Consider the following 16250-nt stretch of genomic DNA (forward strand, 5'->3'; position numbering starts at 1 on the left):
ATGTCTAATGCATTCAAATTCTTGATCTAAATATAAAGAAACAGCTTTTATAAGATTTTTAGCCCTGACCTCTGGTACGATACTCAAGGCTACTTTTTGTAAATCTAAATTTTTGAGCCACAGGAATAAGGAAAAAAAGGAAGAACCTGCTGATCCCTTCAGAAACTAAATCTTCACTAGCAGACTTGTTGGTTGTTTTGTATCACCATACTACTGTGATAGTTACTGCTCTTTGAGGCTTCCACGCAACCCATGGTGTAACTTTGCAACTCTAGCCTTTTCTTTTCCCCCCAAATACTTATCATTGCTTAATTCACCCTTTCGCAGGAAAAAAATATAGTGAACTCTCAAACCTTTCTTTTAAAAAGAGAGAATCCTAGAATCCATTCATTCCATTGATGGCTATCACTGAAGTCTGGTCTAAATCTGAGTAATCAAAGGCCTTTGCCTGAATTATGAGCCAGCCCGGTAAGACCATTGCCACAGTAGAGTAAAAATGCAAGAGAATTTTTGGCCACTCAACTAATCCGGTTTTAATTTGTTAAAAATCAGTAAACTAATTTCACCTGGCATTTTGCTCAGAGTTCCTAATGTGAACTCAGTGGCTGATGATGTTCCCTGATATCAACATACTGATACGTTGACCGTAGTTGACAACTTAGCTCCCCTGGCACAATGGAAGTTTCCACAATAAGGGTAAAGCTCATCTGTGCAGGAAACAGTGATTGACTGGGGGATGGTCCAAGACTGTGGTATGACCTCCCCCCCACTGGACCATCCCAAACCTCATCACCTTCTGGGCTAAGTGCAAGGTGTGTTTCTTTGATCTTGCCTTCTCTAATGCAAAGATACAGCGCTGTGTGTGTGTGTGTAATTAACTTAAAAAACAAAAAACAGAGCACGCTGCTGTGCACATTTCTTCCCAAGGAGAGGATGCGGGAACAAACATGTGACAGAACTTAGTCACGTTGCTTCATTTACTTCTGGAAGGTACACAGGTACTACAGTGATGAACACCGTAGCAGAACCTACATAGACTAGGACACCACTAAATGCCAAGTACAAAAATAATATTGAACAGTTATGTGTATGAAACTCTGTTAATGTAACATTATGATTTGAAATTTAAGGGCACAAAAATCAGGCAATCCAACAAAGTTTCCTGAGCCATTTGTCTCCTCCTCTCAAGGACTTTGTGTTAAGCTTGGCCGCACTGCACTTACAAGGTATACACATTAATGAAACACCCACTAAGAAGGAGCAGCTAAGGCTCATGTAGCAACTGTGACTTGGAATTGCCTGATTTCTCTGCATTTAAATCTCAGCTATGTTACTTTTTATAACTCTTTTTATAGACAAAAATAGAGGGTGCAAGGGAGGAGCCAGGGCCTATATTTGACTGCAGTCCTTACAATACTAATTCTATACGAGTTGCCTGCCTGGTCATGCTCCTCCTTTTGCCTATCAATTCTGCAACCAGCATTCTGCAAGGGTGCATTTCCCTTGAATCATTGGAGCCCCTAATATCTATTTCAAAGAGGCAGGACGTTGCAAGCCTACATGCAGGATTTAACAAATTATTTTTTTTAATGTGCCTAAATCCGGCAGTTGACCAAAGAACTTGATATTGCTTTATTAGAGAGCTTATCACTTTAAAATTGCCTACGCATAAAAATCTAGTATTTTTATGCAGAAACTCTTTTTTAGAAATGAAATATTGTGTTTAAGAAGTTTCTCCTTTCATGGTGCTCCACTGAAGTTTTAGGAGAGTAGAAACTGCATGGGAACTACACTCTACACATGCAGACATGAATATTTTTCTTCAGGTTTACAGAACTGCAGGAGTTTGGGACAATATAATCAATGTTGCTCATTCCAAATAGACATGGCAAACTGCAGGTTTAAAGCAGATTGTTTTAGGCATGTGTATTACTATCATCATCCTGGTGAAGTGTGCATAACAAACCTTTCTCTGTTTTTTCTTTTTTCTTCTTCCTTCAAATGGCAGTAAAAGAGAAACTGACTGCAGACCCAGACAGTGAAATAGCTACAACCAGTTTAAGAGTTTCTCTTCTGTGTCCAGTAAGTATAAAAGTAACTCCTGCAAAGCTGGTTCTGATGAAACTGAACTGGCTGTTACGGGTCAATTTTTAATGCAAGTTAAAAGCTGTGTTCACTTATATATTAACTCTTTGAGTTTGGGATCCAGCAAAGCACATAAGCACGTGATTAACCTTGAGCGTGTGAATAGTTCCATTCACTTCACTGGGGCTATGCAAATACTTTAAGTTAATCACCTTTAAGTGTTGATGGGTTGGGTCCTAAAAGGGGATAGTTTATCTAGATATTGAACATAGCTTAACTTCTTGGTGCTTGGCCATGGTACAACCACTATTAGCAATAGGATGAATGTATCCGTGTACACATGCACACCAACAACTGGCTCCTGGAGCCAAAGAGATAAATCCCTGTAACTGAAGGTGATAGGTATATAGGTACACTTCAATTACAGGGCTTTATTGTTTTCAATTTAAAAAAAGAATCAATAGTCCGAAGGACATTTTAAGCAAATAAAGGTTGCTGCAAAATTTGAAATAGACAGGGTTGCTTGCTTCCCATACCAATCTGTGTAACTCACAAATGACTTCAGTTATTAGTCCCTTGGAATTTGGAAATGAGATCAGACACATTAATCAAAACAGATTTATTAAACTGTTACCAGAGGTGAAAGGAGCTGGAAAAGAAGAGGAATTAAACAATAGTTTGTACATATTACAGTTTCTTATCACCAGCTGAATTACACAGTATGAATTATAATTGTTATGAACTTTATTTTGCATCCTGTATACCCTTAGTTTTCCCATGAAATGTAACATACTTCTTCATTACTGTGTGCTCTGTCTTTGGTCAACAGTGTCTTAATTGCAGCTAAAACTTAAACTGTGTCAAGAATAAGGATGCATCTGTTTCCTGATTTGTCTAGATCCACTCAAGCGTGATGCTGAAAGTTTTCAGTTTTGAAATGTGACTCTCAAGAATAAAGCTGACTTTGCTACTTACTCTGTTGCCTGGCAAAATTGGGGCTTATTTGTAAGGTTATTAAATGGCTTCTTGGATTCTGACAATGGAAAGATATTTTTGGATAAAAAAGCTCCACCTTGCAAAGAACACAATTCACTTTGCTGACTCTTTTATAAAAGTATTTGTTAGGCAGATTATTATATGTTTATAGCTGTGCTGGATATTTTAATATTTAATCTTCATTCTTAAGGCTTTTTGGTATGGCACATATTAGTTATAATAGTATTTAACACTTATGTCACCAGATAAAAGTACTCTTTTTTTATTAAGCAAAAGAGAGTGCAAGAGTATTGCTTTTATAAAAAGTGAAATCCTGTTCTTAAGAGTTTGAGAGATGTAATACAAATAATGTATTAATGTAAAGGTCAAGAACACTCTTGTATACATAATATTATTAACTTTAGAGTAACTTGATTTTGTTGAATCTTTGCATAGTTAAATTTTTGTTATGTACTGTTGGAACCTCATTACCTTAGGAAGTACTAGTACTGTGCTGCCATGGTTTAATTCTTTAAGTACAATGCTTTTATTTCCTAAAGTTAAAGACTACTTAGGCTCCAATGAAAAGCAGTAATAGGGATTAATTTACTAAATCTAGGAACTGTCTAATTTTTAGGCGTTAACAGTGCTAATACAGTAGCTCAGTCACTTAAATCCTGGTGCATCTTTTGGAGTTACAGATGTTTACTTCAGTAGTAGCTGATTGCCTTTCATTGGCACTTTTGGCAATTTAATCGTTTTTGCAACCTTTTGGTTTTGGTTTCCTGCTGACCAGTTTTCTAAAACAATACATCGGTTTGTTGTCCTATTTACCCCTATTTATAGAGGGAAAGAACAGTCCATCAGTTTTATTCTTAAACATACCTAGAAATTGATCTAGGAAAAACAAGCTTACAGGTATTTTCTTTTATGTATAGGAATAGTAAGAGGGTTTTTTTGCAACTTGGGGTCTCGTAATCTGTCCTTTTAGCTAGAGCTTTTTAAATGTTTGCTCTTTGTCTGAGTTTTGGTTCAGATGAATTTATATTAGAGCAGGAAGGACGTAGAGCAAGGCAGTCTCCATGGCTGCAAGCTTAAAGATAGCTGAATTAAAATTAATGCAGAAATGAAAAATTAAGTTTTTAGTGTTGTGAAATATAAATGAAATACCTAACCGAGCTTTGAGAAGTGGCTCTTGTGGAATGGTTTTTATCTCAGTCTATGCTACCTTTTTCTCTTTAAGCCTAGTCTCTTCTAATAAACGTAAGGTTTAAAACAGAATATGTTAGGCATATTTTTCTGTATCATCCTGGTGATGTGTATGTAACATGCACACACTTTGGGAGTCATCCTTCAGTGTGCTTCACTGTTCCTCTTTCTTTGTTGTGTCATTGCAGAAGTTCTTAAGGACAGATACCATATCTTCCTGTGTGTCCTGTAAAGTGGCGCTTGCAATATAAATGAACTAGGATGGTGACTAATAACATAGTATTCATGGTCCTGAACACAATTCTATGACAAAACCCTTGTTCTCATTTGCTAATACATAACTTTCAGTTCCCTGTAGAAATTTTTCCCAGAAACTGTCAATGCTTGGTCTCAGACCCACGGTAAATTTTCCTTTGGAAAGTTTGAAGAAAAAATCTTCGCTTTTGGAGAGTAAAGTCTCATCTTTTTTTTTTATCATAGAATCATAGAATATCAGGGTTGGAAGGGACCCCTGAAGGTCATCTAGTCCAACCCCCTGCTCGAAGCAGGACCAATTCCCAGTTAAATCATCCCAGCCAGGGCTTTGTCAAGCCTGACCTTAAAAACCTCTAAGGAAGGAGATTCTACCACCTCCCTAGGTAACACATTCCAGTGTTTCACCACCCTCTTAGTGAAAAAGTTTTTCCTAATATCCAATCTAAACCTCCCCCACTGCAACTTGAGACCATTACTCCTCGTTCTGTCATCTGCTACCATTGAGAACAGTCTAGAGCCATCCTCTTTGGAACTCCCTTTCAGGTAGTTGAAAGCAGCTATCAAATCCCCCCTCATTCTTCTCTTCTGCAGGCTAAACAATCCCAGCTCCCTCAGCCTCTCCTCATAAGTCATGTGTTCCAGACCCCTAATCATTTTTGTTGCCCTTCGCTGGACTCTCTCCAATTTATCCACATCCTTCTTGTAGTGTGGGGCCCAAAACTGGACACAGTACTCCAGATGAGGCCTCACCAATGTCGAATAGAGGGGAACGATCACGTCCCTCGATCTGCTCGCTATGCCCCTACTTATACATCCCAAAATGCCATTGGCCTTCTTGGCAACAAGGGCACACTGCTGACTCATATTCAGCTTCTCGTCCACTGTCACCCCTAGGTCCTTTTCCGCAGAACTGCTGCCTAGCCATTCGGTCCCTAGTCTGTAGCGGTGCATTGGATTCTTCCATCCTAAGTGCAGGACCCTGCACTTATCCTTATTGAACCTCATCAGATTTCTTTTGGCCCAATCCTCCAATTGGTCTAGGTCCTTCTGTATCCTATCCCTTCCCTCCAGCGTATCTACCACTCCTCCCAGTTTAGTATCATCCGCAAATTTGCTGAGAGTGCAATCCACACCATCCTCCAGATCATTTATGAAGATATTGAACAAAACCGGCCCCAAGACCGAGCCTTGGGGCACTCCACTTGATACCGGCTGCCAACTAGACTTGGAGCCATTGATCACTACCCGTTGAGCCCGACAATCTAGCCAGCTTTCTACCCACCTTATAATGCATTCATCCAGCCCATACTTCCTTAACTTGCTGACAAGAATACTGTGGGAGACCGTGTCAAAAGCTTTGCTAAAGTCAAGAAACAATACATCCACTGCTTTCCCTTCATCCACAGAACCAGTAATCTCATCATAAAAGGCGATTAGATTAGTCAGGCATGACCTTCCCTTGGTGAATCACAGTCCAGTCAGGCATGACCTTCCCTTGGTGAATCCATGCTGGCTGTTCCTGATCACTTTCCTCTTATGCAAGTGCTTCAGGATTGATTCTTTGAGGACCTGCTCCATGATTTTTCCAGGGACTGAGGTGAGGCTGACTGGCCTGTAGTTCCCAGGATCCTCCTTCTTCCCTTTTTTAAAGATTGGCACTACATTAGCCTTTTTCCAGTCATCCGGGACTTCCCCGGTTCGCCACGAGTTTTCAAAGATAATGGCCAATGGCTCTGCAATCACAGCCGCCAATTCCTTCAGCACTCTCGGATGCAACTCGTCCGGCCCCATGGACTTGTGCACGTCCAGCTTTTCTAAATAGTCCCTAACCACCTCTATCTCCACAGAGGGCTGGCCATCTCTTCCCCATTTTGTGATGCCCAGCGCAGCAGTCTGGGAGCTGACCTTGTTAGTGAAGACAGAGGCAAAAAAAGCATTGAGTACATTAGCTTTTTCCACATCCTCTGTCACTAGGTTGCCTCCCTCATTCAGTAAGGGGCCCACACTTTCCTTGGCTTTCTTCTTGTTGCCAACACACCTGAAGAAACCCTTCTTGTTACTCGTGACATCTCTTGCTACCTGCAACTCCAAATGCGATTTGGCCCTCCTGATATCATTCCTTTTAAAGTGTTCTTAATCTCCAGTAATTCAGGTACCAGAACCAAAGAATGTAAAGCATGGCATGGTGAAAAATGGCTGCTAAAAGACCCATGCTGCAGCCCTCACTTGCAGGAGTAATTCATAGAATAGAATATCAGGGTTGGAAGGGACCTCAGGAGGTCATCTAGTCCAACCGCCTGCTCAAAGCAGGACCAAGCCCCAATTTTTGCCCCAGATCCCTAAATGGCCCCTTAAGGATTGAACTCTCAACCCTGAGTTTAGCAGGCCAATACTCAAACCACTGAGCTATCCCAATTCTTGCTTATGAAAGTAGTTCTAAGGGAATAAATGGGACTACATGCATGAATAAAGGTTGCAAGGCTGCGCCCTAAATTTGAGAGGAGAAAAATATAAAGGTTCTAAGAGGCTGAAAAATCACCTCTGAATATGTTCTGAATTTCCTTGTAAGCTGCTTTTGCAAATAAGCCCTACCCCAACTTTGTGAAATTCAAGCAAGGACCTGGAAGGAGCTGACCCAGGATTCAGCAACAAAGAGGCTGCTGATAGGACAGTTTGCATGAGGAAGTTTGAAAGACCATATGTGTGTTTCCAGAAATAACCCCAGCCTTGAGGAAAGGAGTAAATAATTGACATGAATTTCACACACCCCTCCCCCCCCAATCTGGCAACTATTGTGGTTCTACAATTTTCTGCAAATTCTAAACTTCCTCTTTTTTTTTTTTAGTTTTTCTCTTTTTATTGTGAAGATAACTCTATTATATGCATTTACAATGTATTAGGCTAAATGATGTGAGAGTGCAGCCAGAAATATTGGACTTGAACCCTGTATTGTTCCTTTATGTGGTGTGTAAAGATGATCTAAGTTTCCCTCCCTTCTGCATCTTTTACCTTAGTAACATGAACACAGCTTGGCCAAACTGAAGGATCTAACCCAATAAGTTTTCATGCAAAGCTGGGAAATGAGACCACCATTTCTTGTCCACATTGCACACACTGTATTTAGGTATCCTATTAAGTCTTAACTAGTACTCAGAAATTATGTGTGTAATGTGGTAATGGTATTATGAGAAGAAAACTTCTATTTCTTGATGTGTGTGGCAATGCATTATTTGGCGTCATGTATTTAAGAATGAGTTCAACATCCTACACTGCAAAGCTTGTTACAATACTCGTTAACCTGTTTTTTCCTAGGGAGTTTTGTGTCACTGCTCTGCTGCTGCTATTGTTTTTAGTTTGCATCATATTTAAGCATCCAGGTTCTGGAAAACAAAAGGTCTTCTGTTTCCAACATGCTTAATCATGATACTGATTGTAGTTGGTGAATTGTACTGTGTCCAAAAGACAAATGAGCCATTGACCTACCATCTGGGAGATATGAATTTAGAACAGACATGGATCAGGGGGACTAGTACTGTGTGAAAGAAATAATATGCTTGGTCATGGGTATTGGGGGAAGGGTTGCCAAATGCATGGCATGCATAGCACCTCCTGCTGACTGATCTCTATACTACCATTACTGCATATTCCCCTGGGAGATGTATGACTCCCCTCCCATCTGTAGGTGACTTGTGTTAGTGATTGAAAGCCAGAGGGAAGAAAAATAAACAAGATAAAGATATGGGTTAGAAACTACTGTATGGATGAATGTTGCTGAGAATGGAAGCAGGTATTTCACGCTGCTTAAAGGTTGCTGTGGAGAAGCTTTGGGAAGGAAGTAGTTCACTGCAAGCAGAGCCTTTGTTCTCTTTTGTTGGTTTTTTTAGCTTCGCTGATGTTTTGAGAGCGAGTGCCACCCTGTGGCTCTAGTCCTGTATTGCCTCTTAGGAGTGTACATGACCATGTAGCTTCTGAAACATCCTGCAAACTGTTCCATTAGGTATTTTACTTAAATGGGAGAGCCTGGAATATTTTTAGGCTCTGGATTGGTTTTGGACTGCATTTTCTTTGTCAAGATTTTTCTTGTCTAAATCTTAGGTTGAGCGCTCTCTCTTCCTGTAGTATGCTGTGTGAGTGTGATCATCTACATTGCTTAGACACTGTTCTTTTGGAGTAGATTTTTCCATTTTGGACATACTTCAGGTCGGCAGTTGTTGATTTGGAGGATGGTGTTGGTTGGGATCCCCAGTGATGGAGCAGAGCCACATTGTGCTGGGTGCTGAACAAACACAGAATAAAAAGACACTTCCTGTCTCAAGGCTGGGAATGAACCTCGTCATCTCTTATATAGTCTTCCACACTATGTAGATACTCTGTAGTGCTGAAAGAGACTAGGTGTGGTGGTAGTGGATGGCAAATTAGCTGTAGCTTCCAGTACACCAGTGAGGGAGAATAATTATTTTTCATATTTATTAGTCTAAAACACTAAAGGTAAATTGACTTTGCATTTTGGGCCAGGAGTATAAAAATGAAATGGTCTTCCATTTCCGATGTCTGAACTTTGTTGACAAAAAATCTATCTGTAGTAGCACTTGTTATTGATGCTATCGGTACACAGAAAAGACACAGCAAAGGTGTGTGACTTGAATATAATAATCAGAACTTGTATTTCCTGAAATACTTAATGTTTAGAAACTGAACTCTAGCACAGTTGCATCTTCGTGGTTAAAACAGATGAACGTTTGTTTTTCAAAAGAGGCAACCATTTTTTTTTTTTCTCCTCCTAAAGCTTGGGAAAATGCGGCTAACTATCCCATGCAGGGCCCTGACTTGTTCACATCTGCAGTGTTTTGATGCCACTCTGTACATTCAGATGAATGAGAAGAAACCTACTTGGGTTTGTCCTGTTTGTGACAAGAAGGCTCCCTATGAACACCTCATTATTGATGGGTAAGTAACATTTGGAGCAAAATACAGTGCATAATTTGTAATTGTGATGTACCGTGTCTGGGAATAGTTTATAAGAAGACATTCCTATCTAAATTTTTTGCACATTCTACATTTGGAGTTGTTACATGTGTTTATTTCCCTGATGCTACTTACTAAAAAACGCCCCAAAGAACCTAAAAACCTCACTGAAAGCAAGCACCAGCTTCTGTGCACACCTGCAACATATGGATTCAGTGCTCAGCATTAGTTCTTCAGATCCCAATCTACCTGGGCAGGAATTTGCTTCTCCAAAAGCAGTGTGTGTGTCCTGGGGGGAATGAGGAAATTATCATGTGGTTCTGTTCGGGAGAAAAAGCTTAATTTTAATTACTGGGAAGGATCACTCTTTCCCAGGTTGAAACGTATTTCCCAAAGTGAATCTCTATGGATTGATACACTTGAGTCATCAAAAAGCTAATATCCATAGCTCTGTTGGTAAAGAAGATATATCAAGGTGATTATGCTATTTTAACTAGCCTCTCTCCTAATCCTTCCTCCAGATTTTATCCCTCGGCAGTAGGGATCAACATAGAATATTATTTTACAGAAATAAGAGCTAATTGCACAGTCAGTAGGAAATTCATTCCTTAGAGTAGTATTGTCTGCCCTCTGGCCTCCTCTTTTGAGGGATTTTGTTCATTTTACGTAGTGGCCCTGTCCACTTTACAGATGGAATAATTTCTGAGAGCCTGCTTCAGAAATGGCTGCCCCTCAGACATCTTCGTACATGGTTAGGCCAGCTGTGTTCACAGTCAGTTTAAGGAAGCTTTGTGTTCAATTTTTTTGTTAACATTACTCCATCCATAGTAGAAGGAATCTTAAGGGAAACAAGCAACTGATGGTTACGGTGGCAAATTGGGGTATGCAGTTATGAGCAGTGATTGTTCCTCACTGTTTTGCCTTGAGATAAATGTACTTACTTACCGATTTGTGCATCATTTCTTGATGCAATGTACTAGAGTCCATTTGAGTTACCCAAATGTTTGGATTCCTAGAAAATACATTATATCCTTGATTATCTAAATGTCAGGGAAGTCATTGACTAAATTTGGATAAATAGGGGAATTTTCATCGTAATATACATAGTGGGGCACGAACCTGTTTTGGACAACAAGGAGCTCAACACATTGAGGTTTGGACAGTCGAGATTCTACTGTATCATTAAGTGAATGTGCAGGTTATTTTAAGTAATATTTTAACATTTCAGTTTCCTTGTTAAGAACTTGTACCGAGGAGAGAGAAATGCCTGAAATTCTCAAATAGGACTAATCCTTTCAAAAGAATGGTTCTAATTTACCTTAATTTAATCTAATTTAAAGTTTTTCTCCATTTCCTTTTTATTTTTTGAAGATGGATATTAAGGTTTTTGCTTCACAGGTTGTTTATGGAAATCTTGAAGTACTGCACAGACTGTGATGAAATTCAGTTTAAGGAGGACGGGTCATGGGCTCCCATGAGATCCAAAAAGGAGGTTCAAGAAGTAACTGCGTCTTACAATGGAGTTGATGGTAAGTCTTAAATTTTTGAAGGTACAAACTAAATCTCGTATTGTTAACCCACATTGTTTAAAATATTAAAATGTGGGTTTGTTTCTAAAAGAGTACTACAATTCTATGAGCAACGGAACATGCCCGTTCCCTTTGTGTAGCTGTAGCTTTTTATTGATGAAACTGAAGTAAGATGTTTGAGTAACATTAACATCCATGTGAGCCTGTCTGTATTTCTGAAGCTTTGTTAATGCTTTTTAATCTGGTTTTCTTTCCACTTTTGTTGGCTTCTAAGCTTTATTTATGGCAAGCATGTATAATTTTAATTTAACCAAGTGACGCTTGTCTTCGTTGTAATGCATGTACAATATAAATTATGGCTTAAATAATTAGCGTGTTTCTTAAATCTTTGTAGGATGCATAAGTTCTTCCTTGGATCATCAAGTGTCTTCTCACCAGCAATCAAATAAAAATAAGAAAGTAGAAGTGATTGATCTAACCATAGACAGCTCCTCAGATGAGGAGGAGGAGGTACCGTCTGCCAAGAGGAGCTGTCCTTCCATTTCTCCTGCATCACCACTAAATAATAAGGGGTAAGAATAAAGTGGGCACTATTTTTAGTTAAGATGAAAATATGTTCACGACACGCAATGGTGAAAACAAATATCAAGTGAAATTTAATTGCACCTTGGAAGTTCACTATTCAAAGTCTGTCCTGAGTTTATTACAACAGAACTTGATACCTCAAACTATGGCTTGATCTCAGTAACTCATAACTCACAGACTGGGAGTTAAAAAGATGGTGGTCTGCTAGCAGAAGTGAAGATTTGTCTTGCTGCAACTTCACAGGCTGAACTTTATGGGTTTTACTACAAAACACAGTACAATGATGAAGCCATTTTTGTAACTGACCTATGACAAAAAAGGAAACCATTGAAAAAGGTCTTGAGCTAGTATAGTTGAAGAAACAAATATTTTGAGAGGTTTGGAAATTAATCTGTGCTAGTAGAGAATTGTGGAAACAAAGTACACAACTGAGAACAACAGCAGTATGAGAAACTGACATAGTGTGGTGTGGGTGTATTGTCTGTTTTTGCCAAAGACTACCACCAGCAAAGCAGCAGTATAGAATACCAGAATAACCAGCTATAAATAAATAGCGATGCTGTTAATAGAGCAGAACTGGTAAAACATTCATGGATGAAAACTCTGGGCCTATACAAAGGGATTGTGCCATTGTTCTGATTATTATCCCAGTACTAAAGCCGCTCAGTGATCATGTGAGTCTAGTTAAGATCTCCTTGGCTGTTGCTCCATAGGAAATGCCCTGTGTAGCATATAGAAATAATTGTTGGGATGTTATGCAGGCTTTTAACTGTGTGTGTGTACACATATAAATTTAAGAGGGGTGTGTGTGTGTGTGTATAAATATATATATACACACACACACACACACAAACAACTCTTAAATCCTCAGGTCCTTTTGTCCTGACTAGTGATGGCTATTCATTCTCTTATTAATATAGGCAGTGCTACCTCTGACTAAAGTTAAAGTTGCCTAACACTTTCCGTTATAAGACCTGTTTTCATATCTTTATAACTTTGACAAAATGTAACCATGTGGGCTGAAATTTTCCATGCAGATGTCTGTTGGTTTATGTTTCTGTGCAAATGATTCAGCCATTTCTGAGAGCAAGATTAGAGGAAAAATGTGTTGTCTCCCCCCGCCCCCAGTTGTAAAAAAATTCCTTACAACTGTTATTTGTTAAAGTTCTAGACCGTTATGCTTTGGAACAAGACTTTGAAATTTGGCGGGGGCTGTCCCCTCTAGTGTCAGGGATATGTCTTTTGCCAGAGCGACATGTGCTTTTACTGTAATGCACGCCACATTTTGAATGATTTCTTCAGGACTAACTTTGGTTTTTAAAGCTCTGTATGATGCATGTGTTGGTATTTTGGGTTTTGTTTTTTCCGCAAGCAGGAATTTGCACTCTTCAAACTGTTGGTTAATATTTAAATCAAACATGTTTACAAAGTGTGAAAAATGTTCTTTCCTTTGCAGCATTTTAAACCTACCCCATCAAGCATCTCCCGTTTCAAGAACCCCAAGTCTTCCTGCTGTTGACACAAGTTACATGAATACATCACTTATTCAGGACTACAGGCATCCATTCCACATGACACCTATGCCTTATGATTTACAAGGTTAGGCTTCTTACTGCTTTGAATTGAACTTAAAAAGTTCACGCTATTGTGAAGCAGTGTAAATGTACAATTGATTAGTGGTCCAGTCATACAAAATACTATTTTGGGGCTCAGAGAAGATAATTCTATGCTTAACTCAGGTTAACTCTTATCTGAAGGGATAAAAACACTTAATCTCTCCTACACACGGTACTTCACTGTCTAGGTATAACTAAAAGTTAAATTTCATGATCATCCACATCACACTTCGGTTAAATTATTTGATTTTGGGGGCGGGAAGGGCAACTTTCTCTTGAGAAACTGAAACCCTTTTTATTTTGACTTTCCACAGGATTAGATTTCTTCCCTTTCCTATCAGGAGACAATCAGGTAAGTTGTAGAAAAATGAGTAATGCAGCATAAGTTAGTTTTAAGTAAATCCCTTCTAAAGGGATTCAAGAGAGTCAGAAATTGAGCCAGTGTATAGGTTTTTGTAAAAAAAGGCTTTACAAAACTTGAATGCTAAGAGAAATTTTTCTGAAATAATAAAATAGGAATGGAAATTCTTCTGAAATAATCATTGCCCTTTAGTTTGCCTGGCAAATATTGCATCATTGCACTAGTATATGTATAGCAGGAATTGAACCTGAGCAGTCTGCTTTCATTGTGAGGAGAAATGCAAACTAGAAACCACTGGCAGAAAGAGCAAAATGCAAATTACTTTTAAATTATTTTAAATTTAAAAAGGATCATCGGCAACTAGTATTTCTCGTTAATGTCATTTTAAAGCTGAAAGCTCACTTCTTTTGGGGCTCGCCTGTAGGCTAAAAAAAATAATGGTCCTACTGGAATCCGTGATCACTACCTACTGATTTTAAGCAGACTATTCCTGAATCTGTTTCTTGAGTGCAGTAAGAGAGGTCTTCCGACTGTAAAAATAAGTATCTGTCTCTAATGTCACAGTAGTGGGTGGCTTGTGTCTCTCAATTTTGGCCAAAAGATTCCATTCAAGTATGAGTAGTTTCTTGCCAATAGGTGGGGGGTTTTGTGGGGGAGGGGTAAGAAAGGGAAAGTACACTGCTTCTCACCATCCCAATAGTATCTCATTATGGTTTGGAATTGAGAGAGATTGCTTACTATCCAGTAGGAGCAAACTAATTTTAAAAAAAGGAGGACTTGTGGCACTTAAGAGACTAACACATTTATTTGAGCATAAGCTTTCGTGAGCTACAGCTCACTTCATTGAATGCATCCAATGAAGTGAGCTGTAGCTCACGAAAGCTTATGCTCAGATGAATTTGTTAGTCTCTAAGGTGCCACAAGTACTCCTGTTCTTTTTGTGGATACAGACTAACATGGCTGCTACTTTGAAACCAGTACTAATTTTGTTTCCAGTTTTCTTCTGGCTTTAGAAACCAAGGTCTTCAGTTCACTTGCTTTTACAAATTGTCTTACAAAGTAACACTTGGACAACACAGAGTAGACAAATGGTTGTCAGTTTCTAGAATTCCGGAAGCTTAGAATACACAGATACTTTCTACCTCGTTTGTGCCGCTGTGAAGAAAACCTGTGGAATCAGAAGTGTAACTTTACAACGTTGTCTTTTTTCACAGCATTACAACACTTCCCTTCTCGCTGCTGCAGCGGCGGCAGTTTCTGCGTCAGATGATCCAGAACTCTTGCACCCTCGTTTTTTCCCATACGCTTCATCCCAGATGTTTCTTGATCAGTTGAATGCAGGAGGAAGCAGTACTCTCCCAGCCACTAATGGTAGCAATAGTGGCAGTAACAGCAGTCTTGTGTCCTCCAACAGCTTGCGAGAGAATCATGGCCATCCAGTTGCAAATAGAAGCAGCACAGACACGGCATCTATCTTTGGCATACCGGACATTATTTCATTGGACTAATTCTTGGACTAAATGGACTTGTCAGAAAAAGAGATCTTTGTGCTTGGTTTTATCTTACTCTATTTAGAAACGTAGACAAGGTGTTTTTTTTCCTTTTTTAGGAAAGAAAAGCTTAAGATGTGTACAGAGAACAAAACTATATTTTCAGTTTTACTTTTGTATATAAACCTAAGATGGCCTGACTGGTAAAACAAAACAAAAAAAGAAAAGTACAAAAAAAAAAAAAAGAAAAAAGAAAAAAAGAAAAACTTCAGTTCATTTTTCTGGATGCTGAAGATTTTACACGTATGCATTTGTCCAGTGATTTACTTACTTTAGTTTGGACACACATGGCATTATTTTCTTCACAGTAATGTTAATGAAAAAGGAAAGGAATTTCTACGTTGCAGGAGGTTTTTTCTTTTGGAAACGCCATTTACAATTGATGGTAGAACTGAATTCCTCTTAACCCCTTTTCAGCACAGATTTATTACGCTTAAAGTGATATATACCCTACTTGTACTATTCCACCGCATACCCTCTGTAGTGCAGGATATGGGAGTGTGTTTTAAATGTCATTTCTGATTCTATATGACTGTATATTCAGTTGGCATGTGGAGTTCCAGCTCTTTCATCAAACATGTTGCAAGCTCATTAGTGTGTCAGTTACTCTTATGGGCCAGACTCCATACACTCTCAAGCTGAGGTATTGTTTTGAGACAGGACAGTTTCATAGAATCTAGCCCCATATAAAAGCACTGACACACCGTCACTCTAGATTTTTATTTCTAACCTCCAGTATTAATCCTTTAAATAATTGCGGTCCCAATCAACAAGGTACTTAAACGTGTGTTAAATTTTAAGGTGTGGAATGACTCATGTGCTTTAAAGTGAGCAGTGTGCTTAAGTAGCTTACTGAATTGGGGCCAAAATGGCTCTGTCAGTGAATACCTACTTTTGGCCACAATAGATTAAATTTCTGCTAAAAACAAGCCTGTCAAACAAAGAGAAGGAAGTATGGTTTAGAATGCACTGTTGCATGGTTTGTGCTGCTGTCAGTGGTAGTGATACATCGTCTTTTGACTTCAGATGCATCAAAATTAACTTAACATTGAATGTTAGACATTAAGCTTAAAAAAACAACTAAACAAAAACAGCACCCAAACCATAGCCCACTCACTTA

The 16250-nt window shown here is 39.0% G+C and overlaps 1 protein-coding gene across 2 annotated transcripts in view; it reads left to right on the forward strand.

Annotated features, from left to right (window-relative positions):
- The window catches only part of PIAS1 (protein inhibitor of activated STAT 1), a 95908-nt gene extending 80655 nt beyond the window's left edge, over positions 1-15253 (forward strand). The window contains exons 8-14 of one of the 2 annotated variants that reach the window (XM_084641775.1): positions 2009-2082; positions 9311-9471; positions 10888-11018; positions 11413-11590; positions 13060-13202; positions 13534-13571; positions 14795-15253. In XM_084641775.1, coding sequence (XP_084497901.1) covers positions 2009-2082; positions 9311-9471; positions 10888-11018; positions 11413-11590; positions 13060-13202; positions 13534-13571; positions 14795-15088 — 1019 coding nt within the window. In that variant the 3' untranslated portion in view covers positions 15089-15253. The remainder of the gene's footprint in view (positions 1-2008; positions 2083-9310; positions 9472-10887; positions 11019-11412; positions 11591-13059; positions 13203-13533; positions 13572-14794) is intronic. The other variant, XM_084641776.1, reaches the window with a different exon arrangement.
- The last annotated feature ends 997 nt before the right edge of the window (positions 15254-16250 follow it).

The sequence above is a fragment of the Lepidochelys olivacea genome (genome assembly GCF_965140295.1).
Source record: "Lepidochelys olivacea isolate rLepOli2 genome assembly, chromosome: 10".
Classification (NCBI taxonomy): Eukaryota; Metazoa; Chordata; order Testudines; family Cheloniidae; genus Lepidochelys; species Lepidochelys olivacea.